Source organism: Oreochromis aureus, linkage group 2, assembly GCF_013358895.1.
Source record: "Oreochromis aureus strain Israel breed Guangdong linkage group 2, ZZ_aureus, whole genome shotgun sequence".
NCBI classification, from domain to species: Eukaryota; Metazoa; Chordata; class Actinopteri; order Cichliformes; family Cichlidae; genus Oreochromis; species Oreochromis aureus.
The window spans coordinates 5,385,633-5,406,260 of record NC_052943.1 but is presented as its reverse complement, the minus strand read 5'-3'; the positions used below and the strand labels follow the sequence as shown (position 1 = coordinate 5,406,260).

Genomic DNA, 20,628 nt, shown 5'->3' with positions numbered 1-20,628 from the left:
TGCCATACTACCTCTTTAAATATAAATACGTGATCAAAGTTGCAGCAGCCTACACAATTACAATGCTGCACTGCACCTGCCAGGGCATAAAAGCCACTGATGAGGTTGTTGTGGCTACTTTATTATGTACTCTGATTAGAGGCGGAGGCTAATGCCACTTCAGATGAGCACTGAAGAGAGAGGTGAGCGATATGCCAAGCGTCCGCTGGCAATGATGTCACTGAGGACATGTCAGTGACACCAGGCAGGAACAATGACATGTTGATCTCAGGAGCTTCAGAGCCTGACCTGACACTTGACTGGTGCAAGAGGGTTCAGACAGGACAGATACTTCTATGAGATATCCAAACACACAGACACACACATATACACACCATCGTTAGCATGCCAGAGCGTACAGCACACAAGCATGCATAAATCTTATCTTTCTGCCTGCCCTGGCCCTCACCCTTTAGGGCTTCCTGTTTTTCTGAAGGGGCCCCGAGTGATTCCAACTCTCTGCTGCAGTTGTCGGGAGTCATGTGAGGCTGGTGGGTCTGATGGGAAAGACACTTTGACGAGTATCAACTGGGGAGAAGAAGAGGGGTGATAAGTGGAAGATCATTAGTTGGCCTGAGCCGGAGCCAAATCGAATTAGATGACGCACACCGCAAGATCGTAACGCAGGCCAAAATCAGTAAGGACACTGGGATCAAATTAGACGCTAAATCCCCGTGTATCATTTAGCAACAATAATTTCTTCAACACGTCAGCTCTGTGGGCTACTTGTTTCACTTCCAACCCCGCCGTAGAGAGCCGGCGCTCAGTTCAGAGGGAGAGAGCAATGAGTCAGATCCTCTGCTCCAATTATATCTGCATCCTGCAGTCTGCTCTTTAAAACGCACACGCACACATCGTCGCATAAGACAAAAAGCACACCCAGGCAGAAAGACACACTTTGAAATCCACACTACACGCATAGCTGCCAAGAAATGCATGTAGCAGTCAGAAAATAACAGACTGCCAAACAGAATCTCACACACACACGGACACACTTGAACAGGAGCTTGTTGACCATCACACAGCCAAGGGACTGCGAAGAAGAGGGGGGGGGGCGAGCTCACAGAGGTTGCTTTGAAGTTTCTATTCAGGTCTTTGTCCCATTCAGGCTGCTGGCAGTAGACATCTCTACTAGGGCCCTGGCTCCTCCTATCGTCACACCGTCCCCTCACACACACACACACGGACACTCAAAAAAGAAAAGAAGGCACGTCCGCAGGTCCTGTCCATCACACGGGCCTTAATTAGAGTGGATTCGAATGCACCCTTTTGTACCCCGCTCGCTCTCTTCTCTTTCTTTAACCCCCACTCTCACTCATTTCACTCTCTTTCACCAGCTCCCACCCTCGCTTCCCCCCCCCCTCTTCTCCCATCCCTCCCTCTCTAACCCTTTTTCACTTTTGTTGCCTTCCTTTTCTTGGCAGGGAGTGAGGCACCTCTCCAGACATTTTTTTTCCTGCGCCTTGAGCCCCCTTCTTCTCTCCCTCCCAACCCACCCACCCCAATTCCGAGTCTGGAAGCTGAGTGTGACCTAATGTTTGACAGACAAGTAGCCTCGGAGAAAAGACTCATCTATCAGAGGCTGGTAATTCTATTAGAATAGACAGAACACCCCCACAGGCCAGCATTTGGCATATTCTCTCCATCAGTTTAGCTCTTTTCTAAACCCTCCGGGCCACAGGCCTATAAAATGCAGCTTACGCTAACAAATAATCACAGTGAGTTAATAACATATGCGTGTGTGCGTGTCTGTGTGTGTGTTTGTGAGCGCATGTCTTCACTTTCTACTCGTTTTTTCAATGGGAATTGTCTAGTTCTTTGATATGAAGCATCAAAGGACAATTTCCCTTTTCAAATTCTAATCTCATCCGAGAGGCTAAAAAGGTATAATGCAGGGAACTGCGGCAAGTTAAGATAGGAGGATCACAACCAGGCACTAATCAGGATTGCTATCGAGATTCCTGGATGTTTATATGTCGACAAAGATGGTTACATGAAATGTCTATTGTCTTGGGTGGTTATCAAGCCTAATTACTACTATGAGAGAAGAGAAGAGAAGAGAAGAGAAGAGAAGAGAAGAGAAGAGAAGAGAAGAGAAGAGAAGGTTTTACTCGCGTCTCATACTGGGATGATAATATGTGGAGGACATGTTTTGAGCAGATTGTTATTTGTGTGTAATCAGTGCTTTGCTGTCAGTCGTGATGGCTGAGACGAGTAAAGGAGAGGAGGTAGATTGAAGCAAGCATAAGCATAAGAAGAGAAGGGAGGAAGACGTCTGGACAGCAATCAAGCATACCACAAACAGGAAATGTAAGTCTGCGGATAGCCCAGCTGTTGTGATTGGCCTCTCTGCCGCTACAGTTAAATCAAAGCAGCAGGAAAAGCTTATACAACAACCTTCAAGTGTCAGCCTCTGAAAATAGTCTGTTAACATTAGCTGAGTTTTCCCACCGTTTAAAATGGCTCAGTGTTTGGAGTGGATCCATGTTGTTTGTGTTTATGCCCTTACGTTTCCTTTGGTGGAGACTTTACAGTACGTGACATGGACGAGAAACATGTGCCACTAAGTGCTCGGGTGCGCGCGGGCGTCTCTGTGTGTGAGGATGTATTGTCTCTGCGGTTAATGACTGTTCGATGTTGATTGCAGCTGGAACGTCCCAGTCACATGTTCCCCGTCCTCTCCAGATAACGAGGGTTAACCACTTGACCCCGTGCATGCCAAAGGGGCTCGGCTCATACCTGGACGCGCAGCCCCGGCTCAAGCCGCGTCTCCCACAGCACTACCGAGGCCACGGGCCTCTGGTCTCCGGGCTGGGCCTGTAGATCACAGTCGTGTCATGGAGCCACGACTAAAGGGAAATGTGCCAGACTTCATTAAGGGCAGATTAAAAGCGAGAGGAGGGCGTTTTAACCGTGATTTACTTCCCCTGTGAGGTTGCTGGACGAATTACGAGCCCGCAGCGGCTTCATCCTGGAACCATGATGTCATACTTTCAGTGTTTGCTAAGTGTAAATATCAGATTGGGAAGGAACTATGTGCTCGACAGCAGGGTTCATCTTGGATTCAGAGAGAAGAAAACAAAAGCGACAGCAAATGTCTCTCCGTTCTCCATTTACGAGCTGTAAGAAATGACGACACGATGAATTTCATATAAATCTGTGAGCGTTTAAGAACCAAAGAATCGCTTCAGTTTAAAAAGGGAGAATTTACAGTGTGCCTGCTTTATATCACTGTATAGTATTCATAGCAAGAAAGGTAGCAGGATTTGGGGATAGTAATGTTAAGCTGACTGCCAGTCAGTCTCTAAAACTACTGAATGTGTTGCCTTGCAGGTTCATATAGACATTCATGGCCCACAGAGGAGGAATGGCGATCACCTGACATTTCTTTTAACACCAGCAGGAGCATCTTTAAGGAAAAAGTCTTCAAAGCAATTGGATATACTGCAATAATATCTGCTACGCGCTCGTGTTCCCTAAAGCGGGATAGAAATACTCTAGTAATCCTTTCACGTGTGTCTGTGCCAATATCCAGTCAAAATTTCAATTAATCCAGTACTTTGGGTTACAACTTAATAACCGCTAAAGTGGTGACGTTCTTAATCAGCCTCAGCTGAACTTTGCAACACTAAAAGTGAGAGGGTGAATAAGCAGGACACCTACTTGGCATCTGCCTGGTCATTATAAGCGTGTCAGCGTGTTAGTAGGTGTTTTGAACTGTGATTTGACCGCATTCTGACGCATTTGATCAAGTAAATATATTAAATGAATAAAAGCATGATTACAGTGCTGTGCAAAGGTGTTGAGCTACCCCTGATTTCGTTATATTTTGCTTCCAAGGAGCCAGACTTTCCTGTAATATTTTAAAGTGGTCTTGAGCCACAGTTCTCCAGGTTTGCGAAGGTCATTCCAAGCTTTTCTTTGGACACTGACTGCTTTTTAACTCATTTTCAGTCCAGTCCTTGTACCGGACTACTTTCCAAGGAAGCTTTTGTTTGTTTGTCTGTTTGTTTGTTTCTTAAGCCACTCAACACTGACCTGATCTATAAATCATTCAAGCTCTTAAAGCAAAAAGCCACTTAACTTGTGAACCAGTGTTGTGTCTGCACATAACAGCCAATTTGGCCAAGAACCAATTTTAAATTGTATCTTTCGACCTTACTGGCAGCTTTTTGCACAAACACATAATTAGTTTAGCGGAATCTGTGAAAAACAGTTTGACCGACATAAAAAGATATTTTTGCACCAACAAGGTGATTCTTAAGGAGCTATTAGATGAAATGTTGGTATATTGTGACATGGTGTGTAGCGTGGCCTTAAAAATTTTGAGGAAACTAGACAAGTGGAGACAAAAGAAGAGGCAGCAGACCTAAAAAAACCTACAGCAGACGAGGAGTATCTGTACGACTGTTGATGGAACAGTCTCAGTAGAAGGGTAGGTGTCATTTAGGCATTCTTAAGAGGAAGGGGCTGAGGTGTGCTAAATTATACAAGAACTGTACTGAAAATCAGATGGAACATGTTGTAGGAGGTCGAAAGAGAGGTACAACAGCGAGTATCATCTGATATTGATCCCAAACACACTAAAAAAGCAGTAAAAGCATACCTGGATAACCAGCTGATAAACAGCTGCACTGAAATAAATAATGTGAGGTTCAAGATTTTTACACATTACTACCAATCAGCGATGAAAAAACCCCTTAGACATGGGCGTTCTCCATTTTGAAATGTGTGTGCATGAGCTGCTGTGATATGAAAGTACATTCAGGCTATTTATGGAAGCACTAATCACAGCCACCTATACAGATTAACACAATGACCTCATTCCTTGAAAATGCCAGTATCTCATAGGTAGCTGTAGGAAGGGTGAAAACACACTTAAATGGGTCCTCCATGATCTGAGTGAACATGAAAGCTAAGCTCAATACACTCCTTGTTGCACAGACGACTTTTTGTTTATGTAAAGGCATGTGGACAGACAGTCATCTTTCACATATTGTAGTGAATATAACATTTTTGTCTTTTGAAATCTATATATACTATTGTAAAAGATTAATTTTGATCATTCCTAGGACAAATCTATGGATAATGTTTTGCTGGGCTAACAAACCTCTACAACAATAATATGGTATATGCATCACCATCCTCACGAACTGTTGGCCCTATGTGTGGCAGTCCACAAAGTTGTACACAGGTGGCATCTGTCCATGACCACCTGATTGGTCGTTAAAGCATCAGGCATCCAAGATGGCAACTCTGTGGCAACTGCTGCTGTTGAGGATGCGCACACATTAACTGCACAAATATAAATTTACTCAGACAATTAGGGTGTATAATCACTGGAAGCCTGTGTTATTGTTTCACAGAGATTTATGAGCTGTCAACACGCCACAGGATGTAATAAAAAAAAATAATTTCAGAAACCACAAGACGTGTCTTTAAATGTCTGCTTTATTTCCTTTCCAATTAGACTCAGTCTCCCCCCCACCTGTAGTCTGAGAATCGATTTCATCACAGCCATTAGGGGGCAGCATTGATTGAATAAATGCAAGGAAATGAAGGGGAACTCTCCTCTCCTTTCTCCCTCAAACACACACACACACATATGCGCGCACAAAGGGGGCACAGACATGGACATGATCAATTATGTGTCAAGCATTTCTTCCTCAGTGAATGAATGGCCCAGTGACTATAGGCTACCGACCGTCTATTGTCTATTGACACTGGAGACTAAGTTCTCATGCAGTTCATTATCCCAAAAGAGGACGACTAGAAAGAGATCCAAAGAGACCATTAATCATCATTCCCTTCAGAGAAGAAAAAGAAGGGGGCCAAAAGAACAGATACTGTAATCCTGTGTATATAGAATAAAACCAATATATTTACAGCGGTACAGCTAGAAATAGCAGAAATAACAGACTAGTCGTAGGGAAAATGTTACAAATGCAATCCTTCATAACCAAAATGATAAATGTGGCGCTCCAGGGGAATTTCTTGATGGACCAATTAGTAATTAGTTATCTACTGGGAACAACAAGCCCTGGACTTAAAGGGGCCAAAGTTTTGCTCTTGTAAGCACTTTCTCACACACACACACACACACACACACACACACACACACACTCGTTTTCCTCACCGAAGCTTTCAGTATGACGAATAACTCCAAAGTCCATTTCAATTTGGGTCGATGGCTCGGGCCGAGGTGGTGGTGGAGGTGGTGGTGAGAGGGGAGGTGGAGATGTGGGGTCAACCCAATAACACCCCCCCACCCCCAGTTTTCGCTCCCTCCTTCTACCTAAGATCTACCCATCCACGTCCCTATAAATGCCTTCGCTTCCTGCTTCCAAGTTCGGACAGAGCGCTGTGATTGGCCGCTGCTGGCACAGTGGGCTGTTCCTCATGCGCTCTCCTCAGCTCGGGTTACAGTTGAGCTCGGGCTGCCGCACACACCGGAGGGCACAGTGTTACAGACGGTTAGGAAAAAAAAACACAACATACCGGCGTGGAAATGTTGGTGAGCTGATTTAGGAGCCACGTCGAGAAGCAGGGGAGCAGGTCTAATCTTACCTCGGCACTTTTTTGTGTGTGTTTCATGAAGCAATAAACTAGCGGGGAGACCGGACTGTATTTTTACGCACCGGCCACGCAGCATGCCCGAGTTGGACTAGAAGCGACCCTGCCGGAGCGCAACACGCACGCGTAACGCCACTGAGAGCCAGGAGGAATATTTACAATAGAAACTCAATTCCTTTTTTCTTTTTTTTGGGAGGAAGAATAGCAAAAGGAGGGGGGCGGAGGAGTGAAAGATAACACTGGAATGAAGTGGACCTCGGGATTCCTGGCGTGCTGCGGAGTTGTGACTGATGGATGAATGTGGTCATCTGTAGGCTATAAACGGCGACAGGTACACACACCACCGAGGGGAGCTCTGACAAAGACGCGGCGCGAGGCTCCACCGACAGCCGCATCGCCAGATTGTGGCAAAACTGCGCGATTGGTTAGATCCACTCCACGCATCGGGATCGCCGAGTTTTGTCCACAGAGTGAAAGAAAAGGTCGTGAGGGGGTGTTTTTTTTTCTTTCTCCTGTCTCAGCCACAGGTCAACCAGGACACTCGGTGGGCTGCTGCTGCTGCTTTCCTCCAAATCCTATCAAGAACCGGGGCTCCTTCGCACGGCAGTTCAGTTAAGGACACGGGGTCTGGAGCAGATCTAAAGAAGTCGGACACAAGGACATGTATCTGATATCGACCTCACATGCTCCCGACTGATCGTAGCTCACCTTCCCACCGGGCGAACCGCAGATAAAGGTTGCCAAGCGCACCGTCCGTCGCTCTAGAGTTCTCGGCTCACTCCTCTTGTGCATTTATCAGAATGGCGGGACTCGGTTGTTGGAAGTATTACCTCTGGATCTTTACAATAATGTGCAGGTCGGCGTTACCCTCGGCTAAATCGCTGGAGACTATAATCTGGAGCTCGCAGAATCCCAAGTAAGTCTTGCATTTTCATTTAGACGAGGGTGTCAAACTCTATGGGTGTGTGTGTGTGCGCGCAATGGAGGGCTAACATTTATGGAAAAGTTGCCATTGTGTACACGCTGGGTTAAATGTTCTGTTAAATGTGGCAATTATCTTAAAAAGAACATAATTTATTTAGTTCTAATTGTCCTCTCTGCGCCGCAGAGTGTGGCGTTGATGTCTTTCCCAGTGGGGAATTTCCCAACACTGAAGAAACACCGTTAAGTACAGGCTTATACAATGTACAACAGGCCCAGCTTAAATCGCACATTAAGATGGGTAATTATAGCAATTTTATTCGCAATATTGCACCCACCGTTTTATTTTCCAACTAAAGGCATGGGCGCTTCAATCACGGCTATTCTAGGGCTGTGAGAAGTTCATCCACTCATAATTGGTGCAAAGAATAAAGGTGAAAAAGTCAAGTAAACCACGCCAAGTGTGTTCAGCTATAGCGCAGGATATTTTTTTCCTCCCAACAGGCGTACGAGGGCCACACTCCGTCCAAAGTGGCCAAGTTTGAATTTAGTTTCTCCCCACAAAAATGCATGACAAGATGGTTCCAGATATCAGGTGAGCAAATGATTGAAAATAATTGTATTTTTCTTAATTACAATTGGCTTGGATCCAGCGCAATTTCTTCCCATGAAATCAAGGACACGTTTTTCAAAAGGCAGCAGCTGAAGCCAGACACTTTCTTTAAAAATCCATATTATTCCCATCCAAACAAGTAAAGTGAGCCCAGACTACTGATAATAGATTACGCTCTGGTAACAATTATCACCCACTTAGACTTGACTCCCACATTTACATCATGTTGGAAAGCATTCATAAAGGGGGGGAAAATGAACTAAAAGAGAAAAAGAGAGAGAGAGAAAAAGATCTGTGTGGTTGGAGCTGACCTTCATTCGAGCTCACAGCACTGAGGGGAAATGGAGAGTAGCTCGACCAGCCTATAACTGTAAGTTACTCATTCAAGTGAATCCATGATTTATCCCCCAAATGTCAAATGTCATAGAGGCTCGTTGTGCAGTCAGTGGGTATGAATATTGCTGCCATGTTCATTGGAGTGTGTGTCTCTGAGTATGTGTGTGTGTGTGTGGCCCGGTCCTAATGGCAAGACTACGGCCCATCAGCTTTTATTTGGCTGCAGAAGTAGTGGAACAATGAGCGTCATCAGACAAAGATACACACACACACGCACGTGCAAAAATCCACACTTTTTAGTTAAGAGTAAAAAAAAAAAAAATTAGAGGGAGACATTTATTGATTGATGATGTCACCTGAAGGGAATGTCTTAGAAGGTTACCATGCTGGGATTTTAGGGACTGGAAGATCGTTTCTCCATCTGTTTCTCCACTCTGCTCCTTGTAAAATCCCCACGAACGGCTGAATATTTCATAAAGTTCACAGTGGAACAATAATGCACTCTGCAAAGTGTTCTCTCAAGCTAATTATCCCGCTGCTCTGCCTTTTGGAAAACAATAGACAATTATCTTGCTGTGTGCAGGCTTTACAATAACAAAAAAGAAAAGAGGGAGACAAACCTGTTTTTGCTCTGAAATGTATCAGTCAGCAGCACTCGCTGATAGGCAATAAAAGAAAAAGAGATGGGGTGGGTGTGCTTGCGCAGGAATCAGCATCAGTCTTCACTGTTTGTTCCTCTAAACTCCATCTCTCGGTATTGGCCTATATTACTCTATAGCGATAACAGTGGGAGAAGCCTATAGAAATGTACAGTACACTATCTGGTGACTTATCGAGATTTACGATGTCTTACTTCCTGTTCCTGCTTTTGGGAGCGCTGCTGCCTCAGCTAATAAATTAATCTGGCCCTCTGCTTGCACAGTGTACTACATACACACAAAAACTATAACAATACCAGTGCCTCCCCACAGGCCATGAGTTATGAGGCAAAGTCTAGGAAACCAGCAGGTTTGGGCCGCTACGGTGTGTGTGTTTGTGCAGGTTTATGTGCATTCCTGCTGCTATGGATTTTCATGTGAGGATGCCATCACTCCCGCCTCCTGCATTATCAATAACTGGGGGTTTGCTTAATTGATTTCCTCCCAGCGTGCTTGAACAGGCAACATACATCATCGCGGTAGCACTGTCTTGCGAGAAAAATAACAAGAGGAAACATGCTTGAGTTTTAGTTCTCTCTTCTTTTTTTTGCTGCAGGATGCATCAGACCTTTTTGATATTTAATTTGAGGCCGGATGAGTGAAGTGGCAAAGTAGGGGTGGTGGTGGGAGGGTGGGTGATGAAGGAGCAGCCGTGCAGAAAAAGAAGAAGAAGAAGAAGGCTGGGATGTGTCAGCGTCCCCCCGGCCGGTAAAGAACAGTCTAACATTTGATCAGAGCAAATCGGATTAGTTCTCATTTAGCTGAGTGGGATTACGCCACGAAATGTCACTTTGTTATGACTGATCACGTCCCATCGCCTTGGCTGAAGCTAGCGCCGCTATGTACAGGCGTGCTACATACATGGACACACACATGCTGACATTCACACTGTGCTGAGGTACACTGCAGTGATGCCAATTTAATGATGATCTGACAAGGTTGCTGTGAGCGGTTCCTGCACGTCCTGCAGCCCTCCTCGGCTAATATTTACCTCATGACCTGTAACCACCACAGCCTGTTTGCAGCAGCTCAGGAGACAAACAAGGTGGTGAGAGAGGGGTAAGAGAAAGAAAAGGAGAGGAGGAGAGATGGAAAACACAGTTGCACACCTCTAAAAACATGCAGCGAGGAAGCGGCCACAGGCTGGGCAAGAGTCTGCTGCACTGCTTTTGAACTCTTTGCATTTTTTGGTGAGGCTTGGAAAGACTTTACATGAATTATTTTTTATTTTTTGGCCTCTGCGTCAAAGCCCACAAAAGGACGCAAAATAGCAGAAGAAGGGGGGTAAAAACGAAAAGAGCGTTTGCGTTTGATAAAAAGTAAAGTCTCCTGATTCGAGCCTGTGAGTCTCTACTTTACTCGACTTACTTTGCTGTCCCTTGACCTCAGCTGTCTGGCTCAGAGTTTAACAGTTGACTGGTTTGCTTTATATCACGCTTGCGTGGTTAAACGGTTCAGTGGGCTTGTAATTAAGCTAAACTTTATTACCACTGGGACATTTAGCAAATATGTTTAATTTTTCCCAAAACAAAAAAATGGAATTTTTGTGGCTTTTTTTTTTTTTTAATTGCAAAGCGCTTTGAGATGATGAGGCAGCAATTTTATTGGTTCACTACATTTCCATCACAGCATAATTTAATTTAACTGCTGCTGGTTTTGTTTTCATGTTTAGTGTTTTACAATAAGCTAATTAGGCAGATTTTTTTTTTTTTCTTTCTTTCTTTTTTTTCTTTGCATGAGGTAATGAGAAGAATACAATGTCTTCCTTATCTTGGAAGTGCCTCTTACGAAAGCAATCATTTGAATGGGTTTGTTCTCAAACACTGACTCATCTGCCACTTTCACCTGCTCAGCTATGCCGACTTTCAGGAGGAAGTGAAACAAAACAAACTGAAACGGCACAACTTGAAAACTGCCAAAACCTGTTGAGCGAGAGCCGGATGCAGCCTCAGACGAGAAACAGGATTTGGTTTGGAGTCCGGCGAGCGCTCCCCTCTTCTGCTCCGTGTAGCCGCGGTCACTGTCGGGGAGGGTCAGAGGCCTGTTTTTGTTTCTTCCCTGCCTCACACCCCGCTGCTTGCCCCCGTTACCCCTTCACGATACGTACCTTCTCCCTCTCTCTCTTTGCCTCCCACAGTCTCCCCCTTTCTCCACCCTTTAGACTCTGATCATGTTTCCCTCTGATAGAGATCTCATTACACACAGAGAGGACTTAGAGCCTGAGCCCCACTCAGAGAGAACGAGAGAGGGCCAACCAATAAGAAATACCTCTGGATAGCAACTGGCCCACAGTGCTGTAAAGGGTCCCTGTGTCTCGCTGTAAGGACAGCTGCGTTTGCTTTTATATGTGTATGTGTGTGTGTGTGTGTGCGCGCGCACGCGTGTGCTTCTGTGTCGACACGACTGTTGTTTCAGCGGTGTGTGTGGGTAATGGCAGATTCTTCATTTGGTTATCTACACAAGGCACCTGGGCTCGGGAAAGAGGGCTGCAGGGCGTGTAGGTTATTTCAGCGAAGAAGAAGAAGAGGAAAAAGAAGAAGAAGAAGAAGAAAAAGAGGAAAACAATGTAGCTTTTTCATCATGGTTTTGCTCCAGATGGACTCACTTTATCCACTGGTGGTTTTGGCTGCCACATCACTGAAAGCTGATCATTCTGTTTTGCTGTGTTATTGATGCATTCATTTCTTTATATTCAAGCAGTGGTGCACACGAAACCAAAGCTTTTGTTCCCCGACTTTGGGAAAAGTAGCATTTGCTACTAATTTGTTTGGATTTTTTTCTTTCTTTCTTTCTTTCTTCCTCCATCTTTTTGTTCTGTGTGTGTGTGTTTTTCCAACTGGTCGTCGTGACCCACAGTTCCAGTTGGTTTTCTTTCAAGACATATTACAGGGACAGCAGCTGAAAGCAGTGAATCATTTGGCAAGAGTGGACAATGCCTGGAAGGATTAGTCAATTAGCAGAACAAGAACATAAACAGCAGTGACTGGACACAATCAACAGCAACTTTACTGACGTCGAGAATCTAAATCCGCAGGCAACGTGTCATATCACAATATTACCATATGTACTTCTATTTAAATATATATGCAGCTACACAAAACGGGCAAAAATCCTTAGCTTTCATATTTAAGTTAAATTAATTAGCGTAATTGATTTTTATTTTGGGTTTATCTGGGGAGTTGCAGCTCAAGATTGCAACCTGACACTAGTAGAGATATTGCACACACATCTACGTACAGAAAGGGCACAGAAAAAATCAGCAAAATGCACACATCGTCTGTTGCCTAATTCCCGCCCCCCCACCACCAATTAATTAAATTAATTTTTCATACAAAAAAAGCTCAAGTTGGGATTTTGCATTTTTAACACTTGCCTTTTTGTTTTGGAGTGTTTGTGTGAAATAAGACATCCAAAAATCTTCATGCTTGGGGGGGATGACAGATAAGAACTTGTTACCAAAGCCCTGAAGTAAAAACTGTTTTTACATTTGGGGAATTTTCATATAGGTGTGACAGTTACTAGTGAGTCACAGAGTTGTGAGTCACTGATAACAATGACAAATGCAGCAAAGTGCATTATGCAACCAAAAATTCTTCACTGGGATAAACACACATTCATTTAAATGGGTGATGATGGCTGAGTGGTTAGGGCGTGCACCACATGGGTGCAAATTCAGCCGAGCAGCACCACCACTGGCTTGCCTCCTTTACTGGGAGTCGCTCCCCTGCCCTCTGTCCCGTATTTCCTGTCTTGTCTTCTTCTGCTTGTACCCAATAAAGGATCCTACCTCCTAAGAGAAAAAAATAGGGTGTATAGATGCTTATTTACAGAGTAATTGTAAGTTCAGTTGAGTATAAAATAAACTTCCAATCAGTCTGAGTCTTGTTTATTTTTCCTCTTGAGCTTGTGGAAGTGAAGGAGTGCTTGAGAGTGCACGTCCGTGCGCCATTGTTCTTTGTCCAGCCACAGCGGAGCATTAAGGAAGTGTTAGGAGCGTGCCAGTGTGCCCCTGTGAAAGTGTCGAGGGCCGGGTGGTGGATGAGTGTAGAGTGGCTGAACAGTGGCTGCCTTACAGGCTGTTAGCGACCCAGCTTCATTAGACGGAGGCCTGGCTGGCAGCGACCAGGAAGTTCCCATCAGCTCCTGCTCTGCCAAGCAGAGGCACAGACGACGGTGCTGGAAGGCTTCCCTTAAGATTCCTACTTGTCGCCTCGCCTGTGCTTTTAGCTGATTCGAGAAGAAAAATGGGAAGGGATGCAGAGTTACAGGAAATGAAGAGAGAGGGAGAGAGAGAAAAAAGTTGAATGGGCAAAGTCTGCCTTTTGTTTTCCATCTAAGTTCTTTTACATAAGAGCAGTTGAATATAAGGGGATTAAACAGAAGAGGAAAGGAAGCTAATGTAGAGCGTCGAAATGCAGCCCCGGGCTCAACCGCACATCCTTTGAGTCCAGCATAGAGATCCTAGATTACTTCCATGTGTCAGTGCAAGGAGGGAAGAAGGGGAGAAAAGAAGAAAGGAGGACGGGGAGAGAGAAGTTGAGCAATTGAAAAGCAAGTAGACTCGGGCTGGTGGAGATCAGCGGCAGTATTGGACAGTGGAACGGATCTGTGTGACAGCCATCTCTAAAACCATTACCCCCACGGCTCCGACTCGGGGAACTCGTAACCTCCTCCTCCAGACTGACCTCACAGACTTAACTCTTTCTCATAGAACCCCTCTGTGCTGAGGAGGCAGACCTCATCGGATGCCATTCCCTAACAGTGGGCAGGCAACCTCAACAGCCAGCTGCACTGCACATTCTTTAAGACGTCAGGGGCTGTCACCGGCATACAGGCGACGAGGGATCTGTTTCCCCCTCCGAGTTTGTGGCACACTAAAGACCTTTGTGGGATTGGTTTGCATTTACTGTGCCAGGAGGTGACGGAGCCCAGCGAGTAATCGCAAAAATGTGTGGGACAGGGGAGGAAGTGCGTGTTTATTAACAAATAAAATTGGTGAAAACACTGAGGTGGGAATATAAATTGCGATGCAGGGTTATACGGTTTCTCGCCTTTTTTAAAACCCCAAAACAAAAATACAAATGAAAAAAACCTATATATATCACTTATAGCATTTTTACAAGTTTCAACTTAATTAAGCAAACGATAGATTTAGTTGGACAAAAGTTTTGCTGGAACTTTCAACACTAAAAAATGTGTATTATTGACAAAAATGCTTTTACTCAGCAAGTCAAGAGTAACAGTTTACGCCCTCAGTTTTTCTTGCAGAAAATGAAGGCAAGTAATCTTTTGCATGCTCCCAAAAAGTATAATAAAATACAATGTATCACATTTAGACGTTTGTTATGGCTGCCGACGAGCTTCTCAATTTACGTTTGACATCTTAATTGGACCCAAAAATGAGCCGTGCTTTGTAAAAGATCATATTTTTACAAGAAGCGCCTGGATGAAGCATGACCACGCCACAACCGGCTCGGAACATATCATTAATGATCATCACGGAGCTCTTTGTTCACTGTTACAAGTACACTAATGGAGTGACAGGGTAATTGAATCGAGTGGTAGGATAATAGAATGATAGAATGATAAAGTAATGGAATAGTGTGGTAGCGGCCTCCTTTTCCCAAGGGATACCCCCTGTAAGTGTGTCAGCGTGGCAGATGGGCGGTCTGTAACAACCCCCTTACCCATGTTAATTATAAAGCATCATAATCCATCTATGGCATACAGAGGCAGGACATGGAGACTATTAGGGCGAGCGTGGAAACGGCACAGTGTATAATCCTTGGGACTTTTCCTCTATTAGGCTCCCCGGGCATCGAGCAGAAAAAACCCCCACTCATTTCTCCGGTAATCTAGTTTGAGCAGTGCCTCTCTTACTCGCCGTCTCTTTCTGCATCTCTGCGTTTGCGTGTCCCAAATTTTCAGCTGTTAACTGGAAGTTTGATTTATCTTTGGGGTTTTTTTTTCCTTCCCTACTTCATTTTTTTCCCACCATGCCCACAGGCAAGACAGACAGCCCCCAAAAAGCATTTGAAATAGTGTGTGTATATGTGTGAGTGTGTGTGTGTATGCCTCCGTTAACCCATTCTGCCAAGTCTTGGCTCAGTCTTTTCTAAGCAAACTCCCAGCAGGGACCTGGTCCCCCTTGTGCTGGTGAGAGGAGTTGGAAGAAAAGGCCTGTGGGACTCCTGCTGCTCCCAGGCCCGGCCCCGGCCCCTCTGCCCGGCAAAAGCCCGGGCCTGGGATTTGGTGTGCGCCGGGGCTCTGTGTGGCAGCTGTGAGTGACGCTTCAATCGCCTCTCCCCGGGACGCCCCAGTGCAACCCTGCATTCCCTTTCACACCTCGGAAACGGGGGGGAAAAAAGACAATTACACACATATTCAGCAACCTCCCTTTCCCAGTCTGTCTGCAATCCTGCATCTCTGATGTACGGCCTATGAAAAAACATTTGTAAAGTTTCTTGTGTTTTGCAAATAAGTCTGCCTTCTAAACAACTTGCAAATTAGCTTAGTTGTCTGGACAGCCCTTCTACAATTTCATTATGCATTTGAAGCTGCTCTTGTTTATTTAATTTTTTCCAACTTGTCCTCTTGCTTGGTAAACACCATAGCTCTGCTATTTCCTCTGAATTTCCCTTGATATTTAGAAAACATAAGTAATGGAAAAAGATTGGAGCCTTAAAGTGGAGTTAATGCTATCATGTATGGGTTGTCAGTAAATTGAGTTTGTCTCTGGGCTATTGGAGCAGGGACTGGTGAGCCAGCGGGATTTAAGTCTCTTAATTGAATTATTTTGATTGCTGACTTGATTGATGGAGTCAAATGTGTAGCGTTTCCATGACTTTTTTTGTCTGACTAATTCTTCTTCCAACAGAGCCATACCAGACAGATACAATAGGAACCTGTAATCAATCACAACTGCAGCCCCGAGCAGTTTGTCTGGAGAGAAATGTGCCTGCCATCAGGTCCGAGTTCCACAAGCCATCCAGACAACGTAAAACCAACAATGACATCAGATAGTAAAGCACTCTAAAGTCTAATCTTCCCATAATGCCATGCTAAACCCCACAGAGACCCACGGCGGGGAGAAAGGCTTTTTTTTTTTTTAATGCCTCAGTGCTGCTCCTCCTCCTCCCATGGCCTCTAGCTCTGTGTGCATGTGTGTGTGCATGTGTGTGTGTGTGTGCCATGCATGTTGGGAAGCGAAAAAGAATTCAAGAGTGAATGGAGATGTCACTGTCAGACTCTGGCCTCCACATGAATCTGCTCCAGAATGACCATATTGGCAGCTTATCCGTATCTGTGTGTGTGTGTGTGCGTGCGTGTGTGTGTGTGTGTGTGAGCCCGTCGGGGGTCCGTCATTTCCCCTCCATGCAGAGTTCTTACGGCCCTGATTGGAGCCCGGCAGGACGCAGGTCTATATTTCATCCCATTCATATGAGGGAGGCCGTTTCATCTCGCACACACATGTTTCCCATTACATGTGTGTTTATTCTCCCCCATGATGTGCTCAGCCGTGGAAGTCCCTCATCATCTTTCCGATATTGGAAATCGGAGTTAGGGTCTGCTAAAGCAAACACAATATCCCAAAACCTCTCAGCTTCCCTTTATGAACTGTTCGGAGAACACGACCATCGGCGTTGCGTCGACTCCGTTTAACGAGTTACTGTGGCGGTTTTGCCTCTCGAGGCTCCGTAGCACGAGATTTCACACTGCGATTTTAACCGGCTAATCTTAATGTGTGGCGCTCCATCCGCTGTTCTGCTGTCTCATCTTCCATTTTCCCCTTCGCCCTGAAAAGTTTGACTACTTTTAGCTATTCCTCTCATCTGTCTCAAGTCTGCCCCCCCCAACTGTGAAACATGACAGCCCAAACATCCATCACATCACTCCTCTCTTCTCCTCTGCTGTCTCGGAGATGAAAGCTTTTTCTCTTTCAGACAAACCTCTGTGAGTCCTTTTCTTCGCGCCGAGCTCAGGCCCTGTGTTGCTGCTTTTAGGAGCTCTGTTTGCTGCGTTTTCTGATTTATTTATACACTCCTGATTGTAGCGCCTCATGCATGTCAAGAATCTCAAAGTCTGAACCTTGCCATGTGCATTATGCGGGCTGAGTCAAATTCTTATTTGAAATATACATGAATGCATGAATATATTTATCGCCGAGAAGCCCCCGTGCATCCGGGAGAGTCTCATTTCCTGTAGTGGCCCTGCTTTGGAATGGAGTGGCGTGATCTTTGAAGGCGCCCCACATGCGGCCACCGAATAAGAGCGCCTGGTGCACCTCTCGCACAATGGACGGGGGTAGAGGGAAGGGAAATGATTTGGCTTCTTTTTTGGAGGGGCCGGAGCAGTCGCTTCAAAGCGGTGTGCCTGGCTGAGGCTTTAACCGGCCATCTCTCTGCATTAGATGTGCGTCCTGTGACGAGCCTTTGAAGGGTGGGAGCAGCTCTGGCTGGGAGATTGCGATTGCATTGCACAGGTGTTGAAGGGAGTTCGGCCTCTCAAAAAGAGACTTGCAAGTCAGTGGCTTCAACGGGATTGCGCTGCTCCACTCAGCCTTGCTTTAGTAGGCTGGAGTAAAACGTGTCGAGCCCAAGGGCCCGCAATGTGACGAGGCAACAGCTGCCGTGTCACGTTTGGATGTACACACGCGCACATATAGGGGAAGGTAGTATGGATGTGTTTTCCGTGCCAGCTCAGGAGTCAGCTGTGGTTGGCTCGCGCAGATTAAGGTTTGAGTGTGCGTTACAGATGGCAGTAATAATGATCAGATAGCCCTTGTAATGGAGACGGCCCAGTTTGTAATGGCTTCCTAAAACAACACATGGAGCGTCTTTACGAGGCCACAATCCGACCGGTTATCACAGAGCAAACTGCGCGAATGAGAATAGCGTCATGTCAAACAAGCTATTTATTAGCAGACACATCACACACACACACACACACATACATTTCATTTTAATACCGACAGCCTGCATCTTTGCCCGCACGCTCCGCTTGTTAAAGGCGAGTGTTATCAGAGGAGACACAGACTCCCGCTGCACCAGTTAGACCGTCCTCCCCTTTTTACATTCGCTGTTAATGAGCCTAATGATGTGTGTCTCCGCGATTGCATCAGTCAATATGCCGTTCAATACGGGTTTTAGAAAACCCACTGACAACTTAAGCATGTCCGCCTGGATAAGATCTCCCATCCAAGGCAAAGAAGAAAGAGGAACCAATTTGTCTTGGATTTGATGGGACATGTGTAGCTGTCTTTTACAATCATGAGCCCGAGATTGTAAGCGAGAGAATAGGCTTGTCACTCAAATTCTCCGATAAGAAGCTTCTTTTAAGAAATGGAAGGCAGCTGTGTATTAAAAGCACCGCGTCCTAGTTATTACAGTTCAGCGTTGCTCTCTTCTATAGAGATCTGTTGTGCGCTGGAGATAGTTCTCAGTCTTTCTGTTGTGCTTCCTGTTTGATTTCAGTGCAGGTTTAGTTTCACTGTTTCAGAAGGTTTTTTTTACATTTTATTTCTGTTTATGTCAGGAGGTGTTTAGTATATAGGAGACCAGGGACATTTAGTTTTATGCTTTGTCGGAGAGTTGCCTCAAGGAGTTTTAACAATCTCAGCGTAGTGATTACAGATGTTTCTTTTTCTGCTCTGCTGCGCTTATTTTTAGCCGGGCTTAGTTAGTGTAGCTTTCCACTCATGCACCTGAAATACATTCCCTTGTTTCTTTATATTTAGTTTACTTTGCTAATGTTGCTTTCTTCCTTCCTGCAAACACAAAAAAAGAAAAAAAAGAAACCCAGCGAGAGTCCTTTCTGACACTGATAAAAGCAGTTTCTTTTAGAAACCACACAGCATTTGATTGATCTGTCCCGTGGTCTTGATCCCTGGGCTTGGCTGATTAAACCTATCCATCAGCTTCTCTTATCAGCGGCCTAACAGATCGACTGCAGGACACTGAACTAAAACCCCGTGTATTGTTGTTACACAGAAAAAGTCAAAGGCTAAGAACAGGGAGGGAAGGGCTTTGCCTGAACCCCCCCTCCCTATTTCTTTTTCAAGGCACTGAGAACAAAGCATAAAAAAATTCCCCACTATGTTATTTTAAAGAACATGTATCCTGTAAAAAGCGGGTTTTAAGATGTAGGCATTCGTCATGCTATTGTCATTAGCATGCTGCCCATATTGAATTAACCTCTAAACGAGGCCTGAACAGTAGCGTCGCTGATTGTGATGAGTGTTTCCCTCCTGGAGGGAAAATCATAAAGTAATGCTTCCTGTCCGCAGTGTCAGCTTCCCACTAGAGATGTGACCCTGCACCCGGTCACAATTCACACAGACATCAGCCAGATAATGACATCTCTTTCACTGACAGGCTGTCGCTCACATGCCCCTGCAAGAATCCTCACAAACCAACACACACACACTTAAATGAACCTATGCAGGCATGCACTTGTGCATGCTTGGAAAAAAAAAACAAACATAAAAAAACAAAAATGAGGGCATAGGAGCATGGTCCCCCGTTATGAATCATCGGAATGATTTGCAAGTCTAATAACCAGTTTCATAAGACGTGCCTGTTATTTTCTGAAATAAATTTCAGTTTCTCATCTTCCGCCTGCGTGTTAAAGCAAATACATCAAGGCTACTAAAATGCTGGATGATTGCATGTCACTTTGCTCTCATTTATCTGCAAAGCATCTATTACCGTCATGTTGTCAAGTCAGTGGAAACGGCACGGGGGAGAAAAGCCAACAGATGGGCTTTTTAGAATTCACAGATGTAGGATTTTTGGGACAGTTTGTTGAGGATAAACCCCTCGTTCCCCCCTCGCTCTTATCTTACCGTAAACGTCCTAAATTACGTTAACCTCTTAACATCAGGAAACACAGTATTTCAACATATAGGCTCACGTTTTACTGGATAATGATCGCATCGGAGCTCGCGCACTGGTTTTTCTGCACTCTGCAGAGCATTTGAAAAACAGATAGTGCCGCCAAAGTTAACAACTCGCTGCCTTATCCGGAAACAATCAGCCTAAGTTTACATAGTCGGAATTTCGCGTTGAAAGAAGATAGTTTATTTAACAAACCTGTTGCGGCATGCACTTGCAGAAGCAGGTGTAGACCTGCTAGCTTGTCCGCTTGCTGCTCCTCATTTTTTTAAAGAGGAGGTGGGTGTGAAAGCGTTTCCTTGCGTGGCGCATTCATTAACCCGGTATCTGGCTAATCTCTTGGCTAATTCGTTTGGTTCTCCAAGTGCTCCTGTGTATTAATATCCTCTCTGTGCTGCCGCTCATGGGATGTAGTAGGAGCGTAGCCATGGCGATGATTGTGTCATTATTTTGCAGTCAGATGAGTGATATCTCAGAGGGCTCTAGCCGAGTTGTCCTGGCCAGTTGAGAGGAGCTGATTAGAATTGCAAATGGCCGCCAAGTGTTGTGTTTATTG

The 20,628-nt window shown here is 45.1% G+C and overlaps 1 protein-coding gene across 1 annotated transcript in view; it reads left to right on the top strand.

Annotated features, from left to right (window-relative positions):
• Positions 1 to 6,399: 6,399 nt before the first annotated feature.
• efnb1 (ephrin-B1) overlaps positions 6,400 to 20,628 on the top strand; it is a 57,804-nt gene continuing 43,575 nt past the window's right edge. The window contains exon 1 of the mRNA XM_031733365.2: positions 6,400 to 7,528. Within this exon, the coding sequence (XP_031589225.1) occupies positions 7,413 to 7,528 (116 nt within the window). The 5' untranslated portion in view covers positions 6,400 to 7,412. The remainder of the gene's footprint in view (positions 7,529 to 20,628) is intronic.